Below are 20,232 nucleotides of genomic sequence, written 5' to 3'. Positions count from 1 at the left end.
TATAGAAATATATCACATCTTTCAAAGGTTGGTCATAGATCCCTGAGATTTTCCAGGTACAGCTGGATAGAAATAACTTCTGTTTTCTTGGCATGATATATTTCAGCACTAAGGCAGGGTTGCAAACAAAGTTGGAGAAACCTAGCATGTTTGCCACAAAAACAGCTCATCTTAACAGCTGTTATTTCACAAGAAACCATTAGGCAGCAAAACAGAAATACTTCTGAGCTCAGAGGCTCTTTTTGCAACATGTGAAAACTCTTCTGGATATAAAAAAGCCCTTTGGACATGAATTCTTTACATATCATTTCGAAAATGTGATAAGCTGTTTACCATCCTCCTCTGTGGAAAACCCGTGAGGCTGATAGTGAGCAAGATGTGGGTCTGACTCATTTGGTTTGTGCCACTGAGGTTTGTTAACAGGCCTGCTAGATGAATGACCCTGTGATTGCTGCTGTGAAGTCGAAGTCCCAGAAGCTTCGCTTGATCGTGCCACCATCCTAGACCTCTGAAGTGCTACATTGTAATCTGGAGGTTTTCGGGTTGGGTGGGAAACTCCTTCTGTAAAGTCAGCAATAGGTATTCCTATATAACCAGGTGGAGTTGGTGGAGGTTCACGGTAGCGGCCCTCTTTTCGAGCTGCAGTGAAACAGTGCAAGATCAGCAATGGTGATCATTTTTATATATATTTATCAGAAACTATCACAAAACTATGAATCCACAGATTTTGGCTATATTGTTATAATTCAGGTAACTCTGATGTTCATTGTCATGTCTTCTGTGCAGTCCCATGTGTGCGGCACATAAAGACCACCTGATGAACAAGAGTTATAGGTAAGTGCAACCCTGCTTACCTCAGTTAAAGCGCAGGCTTTGAAATAGTGTAGCATAAAATAACACAGTATGCACACATCCTAGTCAAAGATATGAAAACGTATACCTCACTGATTTCAAAGGAAGAGTTGAATATGTATTTAAAGTTTTCTTAATTTAACAGGATCTAGAAGTACATTAATTTTGGTTGGCTTGTGACTATGTGAACACAGTAAGCTATGAGACAATAAGAGAAATTGGCTAGTGATAAGACTTAAAATTATACATGCATGGCATGATGACATGTTGAAAAAGAACTCCTTAGATATCTAAAGAACACAGTTGATTTAAAAAATATGCAGTATAGTCATTACTTTGTTTTTATCTTCTAGGGGGGAAAACAGAAAAAAATGCAAATAGCATTAACTCAGCTTGCATACGGAACTGCATTGTAAAACAGATAAAATTAAAATCACTTATGCATTAGTATTATACGTGTATACTGCTAAACTCTCACTTGACTTCAAGTTGTGATAATTTCACCCAATTCTATCCTGTTTAATTCTCTGTTCAATCCCAATAAAAATATACTCAAAAAGTATAACTGAAATTAAATATCTATCTGTTCCTTGAGCGCTATTTTTACTCATTTCTTATCCAGTTATATACTTATTTTTAAAAGTTTATATCATCTTTTCCAGTCAAGTTGCCTAAAGCCATTCACACATGTACAAACATAAAAAAGGGTTACTGAAACTGTGTATCAAGGAAAGAACTAACTCCTAGATACAAAAAAGGAAAGCAAGGTGGTATATGTGCATATTCAGTACATCTCTCATACCTTTTGGAGCCCTCAAATTTTGTGAATAAGCGGTCTGAAATGAAAGACCACTTATTCACAACATTTGAGGGCTCCAAAAGGTATGAGAGATGAATTGAATATGCACATATACCACCTTGCTTTCCTTTTTTGTATCTGGGAGTTAGTTCTTTCCTTGATATACAGTTTCAGTAACTGTATATCAGGCCTATATATAGGCCTATAACCCGCTTTTTTTTTTATATATATATATATCTTTTGCCTGAAGAGCAGTTGTAATTCTGAGACATCTCTAGCCACCACCTGCAGGTTGGCAACCGTGGTGGAGATCCACAAACTTGTAGTAGAGCTGTGGCAAACAGGAGAGTTTCCTCAAAAGCACTGGAGTGCCACTTTAAGGTCATACTGTCAGATTATTCAGTAGCTGTCCAGTCTTAATTGCATCTTGTTTATTCTCAGCAGCTGTGAGTTGTATGCACAAAACAAAGTAATTTCAGTTACTCCACTCACCAGCTCCTCAAAGGCAAAGAGCAAACCCTTACATACACCTAAAGGGGCTTTAGGGTTTTTATATATATACAACTCACAGCTGTTGAGAATAAACAAGATGTAATTAAGACTGGACAGCTACTGAATAATCTGACAGTATGACCTTAAAGTGGCACTCCAGTGCTTTTGAGGAAACTCTCCTGTTTGCCACAGCTCTACTACAAGTTTGTGGATCTCCACCAGGGTTGCCAACCTGCAGGTGGTGGCTAGAGATGTCTCAGAATTACAACTGCTCTTCAGGCAAAAGAGATCCATTCCTCCGGAAGAAACAGCACATTAGGAGGATAGATTCTATGGAATCATATCCCTGCTGTGGTCTCTGCTGTTACCAAATTCCACCTTCCCTAGGTTCCACCCCCAATACTCAAGGTGCAATGTAACAAAAGGAAGTGTTAGTATTCTAAAATGGCTTAACATATCCTGTAGAAAAAGGTACTGCAGCTCTTTAACCTCCTGATAACTAACATTTTATAGCCACAGACCTATCTAAATTTATACTAGTCATTAAAGTGGAAAATAAACATGATAAATAACTTGTATCTCTGATGAAGGTACATAGTAGAGGATTCCTGAATAATCTACTCCTATTGCTGATAGAGAACAAAAATAGAAGCCTATATGAGAAAAAACCTGACCCAAGCATGTAGATAAGATGGAAGAAAAGATCCAGTCTTTGTATTAACAGAGGTGCATGACCTATGGCAAGGTCAAGAAGTATCTTAAATAAAACATCTACAATAGGACCCACCACTTCAAAGGACAAAAGGCTTGACTGAAAAAGCAAAACAGGAGATAAGGGTATGAACTGTTCTGCTTTTTTAAAAAAAAAGATAAAAAGGAAAAAAAATGTAAAGTAAATTCAGATTTACAGCAAATATGTAGGATACTTGGTGGTAAACAAAGTTAAACTTACCAATAAGACCCTTTGCATTACTTGTTGTCAGAGCTATATGAGCTGGCATGGGAACTGGCTTTGAATCCTCTGCTGTTATAGATGTTATGCTACTGGTTTCAGCTTCAATTGATACATCCTTCCCACCCCGCCGTTTTATGGTACCTGTATCACCTTCAGAGTCCTCTCCCCAGTAGCCTGTGGAGGATGCCCAGCTTGCTCTGGACTGTGCTTGATCAAGGCCCTCCCTACCTTGACTCTGCCTGCCATACTTTGTGCCATGATCGGAGAACATCATCGGGTCCATGTGGCTGCCTGAGGCCCACAGTCCTGCCCCATCGCCTGAACTATCGAAATGAGCATGTCCAAAAGGAAGGGACTCCCAACTCCGCTGGTGCTGTATAGTCTGTATGTTATCATGGGAACCACTTGAGCAAGAAGTCCAACTGCCACGGCCACTATCTGCTGCATCAAGTGATGCTCGATCTCCCTGATCCTGTGACAGCTCCTCTGTACTGGGAGAAGAGAGCATAGTTGTCCCAGCATATAAGCCTCTGTTCTCAGTCAAAGGTGCGTAGGAGCTAAAAGACACAGCAATAAAAGAAATTAAGGTGCATAGTACAAGGGTATAGCCATTGGCAACCGGTGTATCAAAGGAACTGTGCAACATTCATTACTTGACCACAAATTGAAGGTGAATCGACCGTTTCCTCCCCCCACAAAATCAATTCATGCAAAAGCTGTAACATGAGTGAGAGAGAAATATGGATTAATTCTGAGTATCTAGCAGATGCCATCCAAATTAATCTTTTAACTGGCCCCACTGTGATGCAGGTGGGCTGCATCCACAGCACTACAAGAAGCTAAGTCATAAAATTATGATAGTGTATATTACTGCCATGCTACAGTAACAGAGATGTAGCATTTCACTTTTCACTGAAAGGTAAGCATCACTGAAGTAGCACCATGAAGCACAAATCCCAATACCAGTAAACCTAACTGAGACCTGCTCTCAAAAGAAAAGAAAACTACCTGAAATGTATATACTTTTAATAAATACAAAATGCAGACATGAAGTTCCTACCCAAGGCTGTACTGATCTGGTTCGATCATAGCTCTTCTGTCAATCCTTCCCACGCCAAGATTAGTCTCCACAATGCTGACAGAGTGCCTCTGTCTCCTTTCATCGTGTGCTGAAACTGGCACAGAATCAAATGAAGAGTTGCTGACAATGCTAGATCTGGAAGAAATTTCACTGTGGCCAGAGTCTGAAAAGTTATCCACCGTGCCACTGGGAGCCAGAGTATAACCTGCACAAGGAACAGAGTCATTTAAATCAATCTGAAGATCTCCACATTATACCTTCCAGTACTGAGATAAAAATGCAGAAGATAGGAGCGCTTGAAACTGCTTACTTTTTGATTTTAACTTCTTATTGTGAGGACAAAAGGTACAATAAGGTATAATAGGGAATTTGAGACAAAGGGAAAAATGTTCATTTGGTAAAGGTTTAAGTGCTGAAGTCCCAAGGTACTTTTATATTTTTTTCACATCTTTGGCAAGCTTTAGTATCACTGGGCTAAGTTAAAGGGCTCCATGCCAAAGTGCCCCAACTGTCCATAATGCAACAATTTGAACTGAGGAAATGTTTCCTGGACAAAGCCACAGCCATCAGATAGCCATCGTAACAGCTGAATAAACTACCCCACCAACACAAGTCAAATAGCTGCAGCGGCATCTCTGCATAATCATATGCACACACACAGCTGCAGATTACTCCAGATACATTAGAAGAAGAAATTCTGAATGGGAACCATACCCTAGTCTTATAAGGGACAACTGAAACTAGTATCAAATTAATGAATGTGGAGCATTTGACACAAGCCTCAGTAAGACTGGATTTACTCTTCAGAGGAAATGGGCAGTGCTCCCACCTATGTGGACTACTCTTGAAAGCACCTGGTTCAGAAACCAGGGCCTGATGCCTCAAAGAAACACCAAGATGACCTTACTACTAACAGAAGACACCCCGTCATTCTAAAATGAGGTTGTGACTATGAATTAGGGGCCTCTGTCCCTTCAGACTTTTGCACTAGCTATTACCAGAGGAAAAATATGAATTGGGATGAGAAATTTCCCAATTCCTTAAACAGATTTGGCATGTTTATTTTGACTTATATTTTGTAAATAAAATAAAGAGTCCTTAATTTCATTTCTCAAGATAAACAAATGCTTGAACCAAAATATTTGACTTATTAAAAAAATCAAGTATGGTTAATAATGTTAAAACAAATTCAAGTTTTTATGCGGAAATTGTTTTTATTGGAATATTTGTAAAAAATGAGGACAATATTTCTTATACACACCCACCCACCCTGATTTATAAATTAATAAAACACAAATGTACATGACAACTTTGCAACTGCCATGTTTACCTGGCAATGGCATAGCTATTTTATGAATCTTTAGAAGTAGAAATTTTTCTGCAGAAAAAAGGTGGTTTGGAAAATTTTGTGCTCCACATCTCTGGATATTACTGATAGTCTTATAAGTAACTACAAAAAGGCAGGTAAGGGTAACTGCAGAAGGTAAGAAAAAATATTTTGCTCTACAAACTTGACTTCAAAGCAAACCACAAATATACTGACTACTCCCATGCTCTTTTCCAATGCAGTCCTAAACACAGTTGTGCCGGTTTAAATCAACTGCTTTCAATGTGCTTAGACTGAGTAACTCTGTACAGGATTGTGCTGTTAGTGTAGGTGTTGAATAATTTATGCCTCTGCTTCCCCCCCCCCATCACTGCAATTTCCCCCAACCTCTTGGAAACATTCTAAAATAATACTCACTATATTATAATTTTATCCACTTCATCCATTATGCTTGAGGAAATTTATAAGAATATATGCATTTTCAGAGTAAACTACACAAATGTTTGTAACATTTACTGAGGGAGGGGTTAATAAAAACTGCTTCCAAAGGATGGCTACTTCCAAAGGAGAGCAATGCAGTAGAATCAAGACAGGTTGCTACTGTGATAGAGAACTGTTGCGTATGGGGAGATCTGAGCTGCAAAATGGGTTAAAACAACCTTCTCCTGCCATTTCTCCACTCGCAATTGGACTTCACATATAGTGGAAATCTAATGAACAGCAAGAATACTGACACATGCCTGGAAGTGCAGAACATAAGCTGTTCTCCAAGTAACCAGAGGCAGCAGAGAACATGAAAATGACTCACATTATTTAGGTTTCCAATTTAATATACCAACAGAGCCTGTACACCCCTCTTACAGCGAGAGGCATGAGCTCTAAATGTGTGTGGATGAATAAGTGTGCAAGTTCTCCTTTTCCACATTCACTGTAAGTGCAAGTATTTGTGCATCCATTTTTGTCACTTTGTTTTTGCCACAACTCAAAATGTCATCATTTTTAAGTTTTCTTTTGCCTACACGGTGGGAATACTCAGAGAGAAGTAGAGAAAAACAACCTGTATACCTGGCTGTCAAGTATTTATGCCAGCTAAATACAATTGTAATATCTGAGACCAATACATCCAAGTCAAAATGTTATCCAACCTTTGATAAACGCACAAGAAATATGGTACATTCAGGACGGTACTTGTCCATTCTTTAAAATTCTTTAGTAAAAGGCTAAGAATTTGGAACAATCTCCATGGACTTCTGAGGGCTCTTTCTCATATTAAAACCATGATACGAGAACCTCTACAGCACAGTTCTCTCACAAGCCACAGATTGAAAACAGAGGTACTGACATTATGGCTCCTGTCCTGCTACAGTTCTCTCTTCAGGAAGCTCAGGAAATGTTGTCATGAGAAGAAACTGCAACACACACTCTTCTCAAGTGGCCCAGACTTCTCATATCAAAAGGCTGCAGAAAATAGTTCCTAAAACTGTGGCAACACATACACCTCTGTGAGAATGGAACTGGAAAGGAGGAAGCACCATGGAAGGCCACAGCTCATTGTTTCAGCCAGCAGAAGGTCTCGGGTTCAATCTGGCACCTCCAAATAAACATATCAAGTAATAGGTGATGTGAAAAACCTCTGCCTGAGACCCTGGAGAGCCACTGCCTGAGTAAATACCAGCCGGGATAATCAAGGGTATAAGACCATGCCCATGTGTGTTCAGGACATGTTGGGGTATTATTTTGTTTACCATAAGCCAGCCTCCTCTCCACTGCAACTCAATGGCTCCTGGTACAAATGAATGGACATTGTTGCAATGACCTACTTTCTCTTCCAATTTGAGGAAGGAAGGACTTGCTTGCATGCTCAGAATGTGATAAAGTGTGCTGTTAGGAAATATTTGCAGTTCTGGGAATTTTTATCTTTTCTGGAAGATGGTGGATAATAAAACTGTGTTACCCTTTTATATAACTGATATACTACAATATAAACAAAGCTTGCTGGGGAAAACAGAAGCCATCAAAGAAGTATCACATGGGAACGTTTTCTCCCTAAACACACGAACTTCCAATCCCCAACCTCTGAATGTTTTTACATTTCACACTTCAAAAAAAGAGTTAAGACTCACCCTCTCTCCCTGCTACACACAAAACACTTTGCCAGGTTACACATGACTGACAAATACTTGAAGGAAGTATGAAGGAAGTATTTGAAGAAGGGTTTCTACTATGATTTCGATGTTACATCTGCACCATGCGAGCCATAGATAAAGTAGTCAACGGCACATCTACATTAGGGGTGTGCACTGAGAAAATCTTCGTTAAAATTTCCATACTTCAGAAGGAAATTTTTAACATTATTGCTTATTTCCAGGTAGGATATTGCCTGTTTGGGAATCAAATCTGGTTTTTTTCTCTCTCTTCAGGACCATTATTTTCAAAGGGAAATCTATTCAAGGGTTTGGGGCAGCTGTGTATAATTTTGCACAGAACCTAGTCCTCCCTCTGTTCTAAATACCTCCTAAGTTTCAAGCAGATTGAACAAAGGAGGTTGATTTTACAGAACTCCAAAGTAGGTCACTCTCTGAGCAGCTGCACTTCTCTTTATTGATTTCTAAAATGGCGGCAGCTAGCAGGAGAGCTCCAGACCAGCCACAGGCATATACACCCCCCTCCCCACATAGATTTCATTTTCCTACTCTTACAGTGACTGACTGAAAGTAAAACACTTTACCTTTCTGCACAAAATTATTAGTTTGCCATGCTTCTTTGTTGTGGCCCATTGAACAAAGTAAGGAATGAGATTGGCAGTTTCCCCATTATTCCCTATGGGGGGCTTTTTTTGGGTGTGTGTGGAGTTTTTCAACCAATCATCACCAAAATTGCAGTGGAGTATCTTCTGCCTTCAAAGAATCCCCAAGTTTCAAGTAAACTGGACAAAGGGCCTGAATTTTACAGGCTCTTGAATAAGCCCAGGCTTTCTACTTTCAGAGGGAAAGAAAACTCTCTCTCCAATACACAAAGTAAAGGGGAAGGAGAATAGCAGCTCTGTGTACCTTGAGATTGGCCAGGAGTGCTCTTGCTCCTCCATTGCAAGGGTTTGAATGGAAAGAAGAGATGTCATTCTCCTGGAAATCAGTAGACTGGCTGGGAGTGCACTTGCAAGGGTCTGATTGGAAGGGAAAGATGTCCTTTCCAAGAAATACAATTTTAAAAAATATGCTCATGCTGCATATTAAAATTTGAAAAACACAATTGATTATTTTTGGAGAGGGGGTTTCATTATTGCAAGCATCTTGGATTTATGTTACTATTCCAGATAATCATGGTAATGATTCATGATTTCCATGGACATCTTTGGTTCAGGAGTTTTGTTTTGAACACCCCTAGTATAAATACCTTATGGGACAGGACTGAAGATGAGTACTACGGCTTGACTACACAACTGGCATCTTACCTTGGTTAAAGCAGCAAACCATTCTTGTTATTGCTGGCCTTGGATATTCAGGAAAGAAAGAGGGAGAGAAAACAAATGTTGAAAAGTTTGTAGATACCTTTTCTTGGAGAGCCCTGTGGTGAGGTGGGAGGAGAAGAAAGCTGTGAAGAGGCATTTGAAATTGTGTCCTCAGCTTGTTTCTTATGACGGTCTAAACTTCCCTCTTCAGAAAGTGAAAGAATTTTCTTTAAAGCTTGTGGAGAGTTTATGCCTTTAATAAAAGGAAAAAACACCAAAATACACTGTTATCACACTGTTCCTTTTAAGCTCCAAGCAGCACTCATAAGTAGGGATGTGCACGTCAGGTTTCTGATTTGGGTTAACCCGAATCGGGCCCGATTTGTAAAGATTCGGGATTCCCGGATCAGCCCCAGCATTGCTGAGCTGATTCAGGAATCCCAAAGCAAAGCTTTGCAAAGTGGTTTGTATTGCTTCGGGAAGCTTCAGACAAAGCAGCAGCAGCCGCTCCCACAGCACTTTTCTAGCTGTTTGCATTGCAAACAGCAAGAAAAGTGCTTCTTGCTTTCAAACTTCCTGCTCTGTTGCTTTTTTCCCCTGATGGGAAGGGGAGGATGTGGCACGAAAAGATACACTCAGAGAGATATTTGGATATCAATATTTGTTGCTTTGTGAGCCAAAGAGTATTCCAGAGTGTTGTGGCCATCAACGTGGCCTCTAACAGGTTGTCCAATGACAAAGCAACTTTTACCCATAACAAATGTTGGTATCTGACCATGCTGGTCAGGTAGCTGGTCACCTTAAAGGATGCAGCTCCTGACATGTGGTACTTGCAACCTAGGCCATCAAGTTTTCTTCTTTCATGGCCGGTAGGTGCAAAGTGGAGTGCTTGTTTCTGTTTTTCCTGAGATATCAACACCACAACAGAGTTGGGAGGAGGACGGGAAAAGTGAAAGTCACTTCCTTCTCTTGCACATGATAAGAGACTCTTGACCTGATCTGAAATAGGGACAGTAGAGGGTGAGTTGGTTTAGGATTCCTTTGACAATTATAGAAAAACTGGGAGTATGAATGATGCATGAGATTTAGATTCCACCAGGCCAAAGATGGGGTCTGTCCACTGTAGAGCTTCCTGCCTGATTTGTAGACTGACAGCTGTATGGATCATCCACTCTATGTCCATGCAAATATCCTCAATTAGAGCATGTTGTTTAGAAATAACATCAGTAGGTGAGGAATCCGATACTTGAGCTTCAGCCCCGAGACGCATGCTGGAGGAGACCATGAAAAGGAAGCATCTGTGGCAGTGGCAGGTAACGGCTCTGTCACAGGTGTTGGTGTTAACAGCTAAACTGGCCAAATCTGTGTTGGCATCTGCCCTTGGAGACACTCGTATCCCCAGAAGCATTGGATCCACCTGCGCAGGGCATTGATACTGAAGTCAATGGAGGCTGAAATGTCAATACAGAGGATGCAGGATCCTGATAAGAGCAGAAACAATCTTGCCATTTGGAGCTGGGTATCTAATAAAGAACATACGAGATATTACTTTTTGGCCAAGGACCAGAGTGGTCACAGTCCTGTCGTCTGAAGAAATATGGGGTCTTCTATCTCAGGCATGACCTCTTATACTTGCAAGGCTAAGCAGGATATCTAAGGGAGATGGGTTAATAAGGGTGCCAGTCATACCCTTGGTACTGGGATCCAGTCTGAAGAGATGGCGTCCAGAAGCCAACAAAAAACTTTGGGATGAATCAAATCACCTTCAGCTGGTCAGAGAATGGTGCCATGATGACGGTAGAACAGGAGCAGATAGGCAAGGAGGTTGTATGGTGCTTTCTGAGAATCTTCCAACTGACTCTCCAATAAAAAAATCCAAGATAGAGAAATGGTTTCTGAAGACAGGAAGGGGTCCTTGGAGGTGGCAGTACTAGTAGGGCACCTCAAAAAACGGCACCATATCTAATGGTATGGTTCAGTATGTAGAAAAGCAGTAATAAGGGAGACCAAATCTTTCTGATTCTGCTACTCCCTCAGCTTGCTTAGTTACGGAGATTGAGCTTTTCTTCATCTAAGGCAGAGAAAGATCAGTCCCACAATAAAACAGTGGCTATAAGAAGAGGATCATGACAGAGCATATCTGACAGAGCAGAAATTGAGATCTACTGCAGATGTGCTTTGGAACAGGGTTTTAGCCATACCCTCGGACACTGTCAAAGCCTAGTGTACATGAAGTAACAAATTCTTCTGGCTTCAAGACAGACAAAAGGATGTACTACTTGCATTGCTCATTGACTAAAGTGTCGAATTCACTGCCAGTGGATATAGTGATAGCTACAAGCATAGATAGCTTTAAAAGGTGTACAGACAGATTCACTGATGATAGGCTCATCAATGGCCATACTGATTGGGCAGATGTAGAGAGGAGGAGGAAGGGGGCAACATCAGTCCATTCTTTCTCTTCTGTGAGCAGAACTCCTCAGGATCTGAAATAACTGAAGGGAGAGGGGAGGGCAGGGAAGATCCTTGACTGTCAGCGCTTTCTGCAGGCAGTTGGTGGGATCCAAGCTGATAACTGCAGCATCCAATTGTGTAAACAGCCAGCTGCAAAATACTGAAAGTGAGGCAGTAATTTTCCTGTCTTTGTTTGCAGCTGATTAAGACGTATTCCTTTATTGTGTGAAAATATAATACAGAAGCATTAACTTAAGCTAAGCTTTTATAAAAACAATCTTCCTTTAAAACTAATTTTTGGTATTGAATAATATGGATTTTAAAAAATCAAAAAGGAATCTTACTTACCAAAGGGTGGAAGGTCCTTGACTGGTACTTTCTTACGAGAGGGATAAAGAGATACAGCAGGAACCTGCAATGCTTGGTTTGCTTTCTGCTGCTGCTGCTGCACCTTCTGCTGGATACCTGACCTGTGCGCAACTGGAGATGTTTCAGGCTTCCCAGACCGCTTGTCCCCTGGAGTCTTGGGTACTTTATCAAAAACAATAAATAATGAAAAATAAATAAATAAATTTGATGCATTAAAATTGTAGTCAAGACTATTTTGGGAGCTCCTGATTATTAAACACTGGCCAGATTACTAATAAGAACTGATTCAGTTCTAAAGCCATCGCTGATTTACACTTGGGATGTGTTGGTCCCCATCATTTTACTACTCCTGTCTACAGTTTGGAAAACTACACTACTACTATACTATAAGCAGTACTGCAATAGGCAGCAAATACTTCTACAAAAAATCAAGTCCAAACAATTGCATAGTTAGAGAAAAGTAAAGTATGGATGGCAAGATTAAGAAGCTAAGAAGACAGGGTTTGCATGCCAGTGGTATAAGGTAACTTTCCCCTGGTTATGGAAAAAATTGATTTTGGATGAATGCATGGAAACTGAAGGTGGAAACGATGACTTGGATCCAATGCAGCCTTTGTGTAGCCAGAAATTCATCCTCCCCATCTCAGTGCAGCTTAAAATCCGACTCCCGTGCTGCTCCCCAGAAGCAGAAGTTCGGGGAAACATCTGGAGCATAAGGGGGAGGTGAGAAAGTCATGCTCACGGGCAGAAATCATTCTGTCAGTGGAAACACTGCATGGATAAGCCAATGACCACAATCCTGCACCCATGCTCACATTATGCAGTTTGAATGTGCAATAAGGCTTTTGTGGAACTTGGTCCAAGATTCTTATGATAATCTTACCATCTCAGAAAAAGTTTGGCTACAGCAGTGATTACAATGGATCATCTCCCCACCTCAGAAAAAACATAACCAATTAGGAAGGAAGAACAGAAATAAACTGCAGCACTTTCCACTTGTGCTAGCCTATAAAGATTTTAAAACCTTGGAATGGCAGTATAAATACTGATGTGTCATCACAAAAAACAAAAAAGGGAGTCAAAACATTACAGGTGTTTTCCCTACACGTCCCCCTTTTTTTCAAAGAGAAAACTGCTCACATGTATTGCTGGCTGGTTCACATTGCAGAGACAGTGCCTGGAGGCTCTCTTCATCCATTTCCAGGTCCAAATTAGAGAGATACTGCTTGACTTTACGAGCCATCTGAGCATCTTCATATAATTTTTTGGCATTGAGAAAAGAGCTGCGACGGACTCGCTTTTTGTGTCCACCAGTTTGTGCAACATCAAGCACTGCTGTGTTTGTACTGCCTTGACTGAGAGACCTGGGGTGAAGGAAGACAAGATGATAAATGTGTAGCTTGGCTTATCCCAGCATCTTTCAATGAACATGAAACATGCAAAGGTCTGCATGATGTCAATCTACTGTCAAAGCTCACATGCCTCATTCAAGCAAGTCATACGGTTACTACAGAGAAGGGCAAGAATCAAGAACACTCTTAATTCAGCTGTTATGGTGCATATATATTGATTAAAATAAGTTTCTATTAGTTATTCCACTTCACCACTGAAAAAATGGCCAATCCAATGCTCCCACTGTAGGCTTATTACTGCAAGGGCCAGAGCATTAAGAAAGGCTCACACAACAAGGGTATCTGACCTATAAAGGTGTTCAAAGAATCAGTGAACTTCAGGTAACCTTAAAAAGGCGGCAGGTAGAACTCACTGTATACATTCTAAGGGTGCATGGTAAAATATTTTATTCTATTTGTAACATACTAAAAAGCACTCTGAATTTTGATTACCCCTGCCAGGTAAATAAGATTTCATGTTAAATAAAAGTTTCTATTAGTTAATAGGAAAACAGCATGCAAATTTGGATGTATTTATGTATGATAGCTATTTTGCATCTAATTTGTTAACAGCGTAAAATGGATGCTGGTTTGTAGAAAGTAAATTTAGTTAGCTGAGCTGTAAAAAGCATCATAGATAAACTTTTACAATATGTGAATTTAGATGGTTCTGTTAATTTATATAGCACATATGAATGAATGAATTAGAACCACCATTCTACAATCCTATTTTGAACACTACTCCTGTTGAGACTGCAATTTTGGGGCTACCAGATAAAACCACAGTGTCTCATCATTTGCTTTTCTGTAAAGTTCCACAGCTCTTGGATTGCTGTCCTCAAGCAAAAGCAGTACTGGATTAAATCTGATGCGAGAATAAATGGGTTAACAAAGGGGGGGGGGATGCTGGAGCACCAGAAAATTAAAGGAAGCAAGAGGAAACAACGCAAGATGTTCAGAGAAGAGTGCCTGTCTCTGTTTGTGTTCTCTCCAACCACTTACCCCAAACTCCTCCACTTCTTCTTCCTGCAAGTGAGAGCCATGAATATTGTAGCATGGATTTAAGGAAGAGACAGAGAAAGATTATAAGCTCAGAAAGAAAAGATAAGGACAAGCAGTACAAGAAAGCCCAAAATAGCCTTATTACAGAAACTTCACAGAGTATATAATAGTATTCAAATGAAATACTATATACTAAGATACATTCACGTTTATTTATACCTTTACTATATATAGGTTTTAGATAATTTGCATTAAGCAAATGTTTCTGGATTCCCCTTTGCTTCCCAGGTTTCATATAATATACTTTGCTTTAGCATGCATTCTCTACACATTGAACCAAGTGGAATATTTTTAGATGTCCAAACTGATTTTAAAATTCAAAAATAATGTATCATTTATTAAAAAAAGAAACATGTGAGTTATTTATATGCCTATCACAGCTTTTCAAGGATCAACAATGTATAAAATTAAGTTAAATCAACTAATGGACATGATTAATAAGAATAAATAAGTACTGCTTGAATTAGTTACATCTCAACCATGTGAAACCCAGGTGCACGCTAGACAGTATTTGTGCTACCCTACCTTCTAAAGTTATTAAATAAAGTCTCCGTGAAGAATTTTCAATGCCAAGTCATCAGGCTGCTTTTGAAAATAAGCGAAGTGTCTTCACCAACCTTCTACAATGGCTTAGGTGCAAAGGTAATATACGCTTAATTTGTGTTAGTAGCATGTATGTAATGAGACAAATGTTTTCTTCATGAATGTAGCAATTAAATTGCATCAATAAAAGAGAAAGGCAAAATACAGCTGCTCTCGCGCTTACCACAGCATTATTGTGCCACATGGCAAAAGCTGCCAAACAGGAAAAAATACAATACCACAAAAACATAAGGTGTATGTGCTACAGAACACAGAAGGATTATGGCTGTCTGAAATTAGGGGTCGCTTCTCATTTGTCATATACATTAGGAAGCTTGAGGGTATGAACATATATGCTACAAAACAACAATAAAATAGTTGAAAATACTACTGCTTACTTTCAGATGGATACATCTGGTAATACAAGATCCCAGGAAAATAAAATGCAGCTACAGAAAGAATGTAAATTGAATGCCTTCTCAATTCTAGGATTCATGCTTAGACTTTGACTGCAAAGCACACCAAGCTCTGTTATTAGACTAGTTTTAAAGAATGTATCATTTACAATATAATTTCACTACAACTATATATATTTTCACAGTCCTCGAGTAAATTTCTGTTGAGATCAAAATAACCTCACCTAGTCCTGAACATTAAAGCAGGGTCCATGTTAACAGAAGCCATTCGGCCCACATGGCGAATCTCTTTTGCAATCATTCGTAGTTTCTCAAAGTTGACCAAACCTTCCACTTTGGAGTCGTTGCCTACGTTGGTAGAAGAATTATGCACAAATAAGTATAATCTGCACTAACTAGATACTTAAAGAAAAAAAAACATTAAAACATTTGAATGATTTTTATTTACCTTCATGAAGGAATGTAAGGTCCTTTTTGATTACAGGGAACAAAGGAATAATGGGAGGCTGAAGGTTTTGGCTATTCAAGACATTGCGGTATTTTGCCATGTTCCTTGATGGATCAAATAAATCCTGAAGGTCTTGAAACAATTTCTCATATTTGCTTGGAAGTTTTTCCCAAGTGGTACGAAGTCTTGCAACAGGAGCTAAGTTCAGCCCGCTAAACAAAGAGTTAAATGGTTCTGAATTTTTTCTGATTACTATTCAAAATTAAACTTGCTTGCAAAGAATCTCAAACTATGCTCTAATATATAAATTGTAAAGCAAGAAGAAAAATAGTCCAAGAAATTAATGGAGCAATTAAATCAGGTACTGGCAGATACAAATTCTGGTTTCAAGGAATATACCTGTAACCTGTTAAAAGTATTTAAAACTGTCATGTTTGAACAGTCCTCATGAGCTGATGGTAGAAATGACCTGAAGCTCCACTCTTTTACCCAAAATAATCTCAGACGCATTACAACACTGCCTTCCAAACAGTGTCAGGGCAACAGACTCTTATGTAAACAAGGGGCATTTTTAGTAATGATGTTGCCATGATCATCAGTAACCATTTGTTACTGCCAGATGGAAGTATTGTAATGAGTTGTACAGTAAAGACTATTCAGAGATTGCAGCTGTAAAACACTATGAATCATACCCTTAGTACTAGCGAAAGAAGCATGTTATTACCAGAGTTCCAGAAGAGACATCAACTAGCTATGCTCATTTGTATGCACTGGTGATATTGATTATAAAAGCCCTCTGTTATCAGAGCCCAGATCTCTCACATTCAGCTTTGCCTCCCTCACTGTCAGCAGATAAAATGGTAAACTAAAATGCCTTAACTAAGTGATGCTAAAATTATTTCAGACCTAATTAATGATTGTAAGACGTCCCTAATTATCAAATTTACTGAGTGATAGTTCCTTACCCTATTGACCTCCATAACAGCAATCACAACTTCCTGGTCATGATCCATTCTAGTACTGTCCAAGACTGTTTACCATTGTTACTTACTTACAGTAATCTAGAGTAGAGGTGATAAGGGCACAATGACAATTGCCAGCTTCAAATTAGAGGGGATAACAGTGTTTTTTATCCAATGAAGTTTTTCTTTTTCTTTTTAAAGAACAACCTAGGATACTGCTGACACTTCATTAACTATCCCCTGTACTACAAAAGCACACCACCTGCTGTTCAGTCATCTCCAAATTTAGCATCATGTTGTTCTAAATCCTGTGGTTATTCACAGTAAAGTCTGTACAAACATTCTGTAGGCTCTAAGCTACAGAAAAAGTGGATATAAGCAGTATACTCACTCAAGATCCTCCTTATCCATGCTCTCTTTTCCATGAGGTATCAAAAGAAGAATAAAGAGCTGCCTATGGCAGCTCACAGGAAAGACTTATATAACTGACTAGAAGTTACCCAGCTGAAAGCACCAACATATCTGCTGAATGCAGTAACAGAAGCAAAAAAGTACTATCTTCCTTATAAATGAAGGTCTCTAATACAGTTTGGGGATTACATTTGCGTCAGAAATCAAAGTAGAGGCATACCAGCATAGATAAGTATCTGAAGCTGTGAAATAGCAGTTCTATAACCCTCCATCCAAAAAGGAAGGTTAGAAACAGGATATTAACAAGACAATTCAGAATCAAGTTTTGTTTAGAGAACTATAGATCGAAGACCGTTTTGCCCCAACTGTTCTCTTAAGGAGCCACCTTTCATGTTTCCTTTCTCAAGTCCAATTCAATAGACATTTTAGTTCGTTCAGCATTTGGAAATGCTTACAGATAGACAAACAAGCAATATCAAGCTCGCAACAATCGTTTAAACATAGGTTCTGAAAGAAATACCCACTCTCTACGCTTGCTCTATTTGAGCTAGAGCTCTGTCCAGAACAGATGATGTGGATTGTCTCTCAAAGGATATTATTCTTATAATGTTAGAAGAATAATATCCTTTGAGAGTTACTTTGAAAGTTACAAAGAGTAATACTTTTGTACCTAGTCTCCTCACATTACAATGTAACAATTTATACATTTAAATCTCACAAACATTGTGTGATAACCATAGAAAGGAATTCTGGTCTTAGTTACCTTATTATTGCAAACATGGAGTTGAAGTTCTTGCATTCCCTGCAGTGCAATGCTATCTTAATGAAGTGCTTAATTATCTTCATCCTTTTCAGCTGGTTGGTTTCTCGCAGAATCTCAGATGCTACCCAAAAGGTTTCTTGGTTTATTACTTCTTCAAATTTTTTCAAGTTAGAACAGCTAATTTTAGATTTCAGCTTAAATAAGTCATCTATGTACTCTGTGGGCTCAATGTTACGGAACAGTTCAAAGTTGCGCATTGAGAGTTGGGTCGCGACTTCGACAGTACTGAGCTGCAGTAGAGAAATTTGACTCTCTCTCAGCAATTCCTGAGCATCTTCATCAGAACACAATGTTTCAGTCTCCATATTGTTCTTCAGATAATATCTGTGGAAATAAATTTTCCCAGAAATTTAACAGTCATGGACACTTCTTGTTAAACATATAAGGTGTTCTGAATGTGACATATCTGATAAACAATTTATTAACTGAAATGGCCAGTGTGGCACTCCCACCTTCCACTAAGCTGTATTCTGTCAGCCAGCTTGGAAAGTTGATCTGGAAGCCTCCTTTGCTTGATTACGCCCTCTGGAGTGACTGAGACTTCACACAAAGAGTATGCATCAGGAGTGGTAGTTAGAGCAAACTCTCGGATTGCTTGAATAACCACTTCCTTTGCAGTTGTGTCTTTACTGATCATAATGTAGCGACTTTGCTGGTCTGCCTTGAAAACTCTCAGAACTTGATCAGGTAAGTCTGAAATACAAAATAAATCCTTTTTTGTCATATAAGCCTTATAACGGGGAAAGCTGATCTGCTGTTCATCCATCAACAGTAAAACAAGACTTGATGCACTTTTTTTTCTGACTGTGGTCTCCTATTCTTCCTGAGAAATTATTCTTAAATGATGCTGTTCTCTATCTTCCTTTCAGAATGCCATATTTTCCCTACCTGTGACTAAAGTCGCTTTCCACTAAGTTAGAAACAGGATCAACATATTTGACTTACTGCAACATAGATACAATCTAACTAGGAGTGTGCGCTAGTTAGATTCGTAAAACTTCGGTATTTCTGAATTGGGGCCAGTACGATAGCCCCGATTTGGACATACCGAATCAAAGAGGGGTTGGGGTTGGGGGAAGGGGGGCTCAGGGGGGAGGTGGGATCTCACTTTGGTATGCTCCGAATCATTACGAAGCATACTGAAGCGATTCCGATAACCCGAACCCGAAACGGCTTGCTTCTGAATCTGTAAACCGAAAATTTCCCCGGTGCACACCACTAAATCTAACAATCCTCCACCTTGTGCTCTTTTTCCTATCAAACCTTTGAATAAAAATGATCTTAGATTAAAACACAATATCTAGGTTTACAAGCCCCTAAAATAAGAAATTCCTTTGTTGAATAAAAGCTGGTTGTTTTTCTTTTGCTGTCACCCGCTCTCATTTCTACTCTCCTACTCTTGTGTGAGTGAGAAAGCAATCCTAAGCAGGTCTACTAAAAACTCTACTAAAGTCAGCTTCAGTTTGTCAGCTTCATTACACTTCCATCGAATATGGGCAAAATAACATCCCCTATTGTCTTGTCTGGATTCAGTTTTTGCTTGTTCATCTTCAGCAATCCTGAATCGTCTTTGGGGGAATTTGCTTCATTTGTCTGAGTTGTGATTCATATCTAGGACTTGAACAAATAATAACAAGCTAGAATACACTCTGCATATGTATAGAATCCTGTTTTACATTCTGAAGTATAGAAGAACTTCTGAAGGAAATATATATTTTTGCTATAAGGATCTTTGCTGGAGCACGCCAGTGATTCATCAAATATACACATTGCTGAGTTATTCCTTAAGGGCCAAAGGAAAGGCCTAGAAATTGAGGCCTTTCCACAATGTTGCCTCCTAGCACTGGCATTCAGAGATTTACTGCCTTTGATTGTGGAGGCTTCCTTTAGTCACCATGGATAGTAGCCACAGATGGACTTGGCCTCTATGAATGTATCTAGACCTCTTTTAAAACCTTCTGTGTTCATAGTGATCAATATATTTTCTGGTAACAAATCCCACATTTTAATCACTCGATTTAAAAAAAATACATTTCTACAAGTTGAGCAGTATAAACTAGGCAAATATGTATTCTAAGCCATTACTATTGAACTACAAAGGAAAAATGTGTTGCAAGTTTAAGAAATGCTTCATTTGGCTATGGCCACCAGAATAATAAAACGTTGAATTTCAAATCCACCTAACTTAGCTAGAAGTTTTATGTTACATATTTAGCTCTGGTCAATTCCTTCAAGCTATAAGCAATGGCAACTCTGACAAGCTGCTTTTCTTTCTGCTCTAGTACATTCCATTTCCTGAATGCCTCCCTAATCTCCATCTTTAACACGGTCCAAAGTAACAACCAAACAATTTAAACTGT

General features: G+C 39.2%; 1 protein-coding gene across 4 annotated transcripts in view; it reads right to left on the bottom strand.

Annotated features, from left to right (window-relative positions):
* Positions 1–20,232, bottom strand: part of RAPGEF2 (Rap guanine nucleotide exchange factor 2) — a 244,697-nt gene that overhangs the window by 2,473 nt on the left and 221,992 nt on the right. For 2 of the 4 annotated variants that reach the window (XM_054989494.1, XM_054989498.1), the window contains 11 exons: positions 18,325–18,565; positions 17,813–18,196; positions 15,677–15,888; positions 15,453–15,576; positions 14,171–14,194; positions 12,918–13,141; positions 11,757–11,939; positions 9,055–9,207; positions 4,159–4,384; positions 3,096–3,655; positions 334–639 (listed from right to left, as the gene is read on the bottom strand). In XM_054989494.1, the coding sequence (XP_054845469.1) occupies positions 334–639; positions 3,096–3,655; positions 4,159–4,384; positions 9,055–9,207; positions 11,757–11,939; positions 12,918–13,141; positions 14,171–14,194; positions 15,453–15,576; positions 15,677–15,888; positions 17,813–18,196; positions 18,325–18,565 (2,637 nt within the window). The remainder of the gene's footprint in view (positions 1–333; positions 640–3,095; positions 3,656–4,158; positions 4,385–9,054; positions 9,208–11,756; positions 11,940–12,917; positions 13,142–14,170; positions 14,195–15,452; positions 15,577–15,676; positions 15,889–17,812; positions 18,197–18,324; positions 18,566–20,232) is intronic. The other 2 variants (XM_054989497.1, XM_054989495.1) reach the window with 2 other exon arrangements.

The sequence above is a fragment of the Eublepharis macularius genome, chromosome 10 (genome assembly GCF_028583425.1).
Source record: "Eublepharis macularius isolate TG4126 chromosome 10, MPM_Emac_v1.0, whole genome shotgun sequence".
Lineage (NCBI taxonomy): Eukaryota > Metazoa > Chordata > Lepidosauria > Squamata > Eublepharidae > Eublepharis > Eublepharis macularius.
This window is presented reverse-complemented; position numbering and strand designations above follow the sequence as displayed.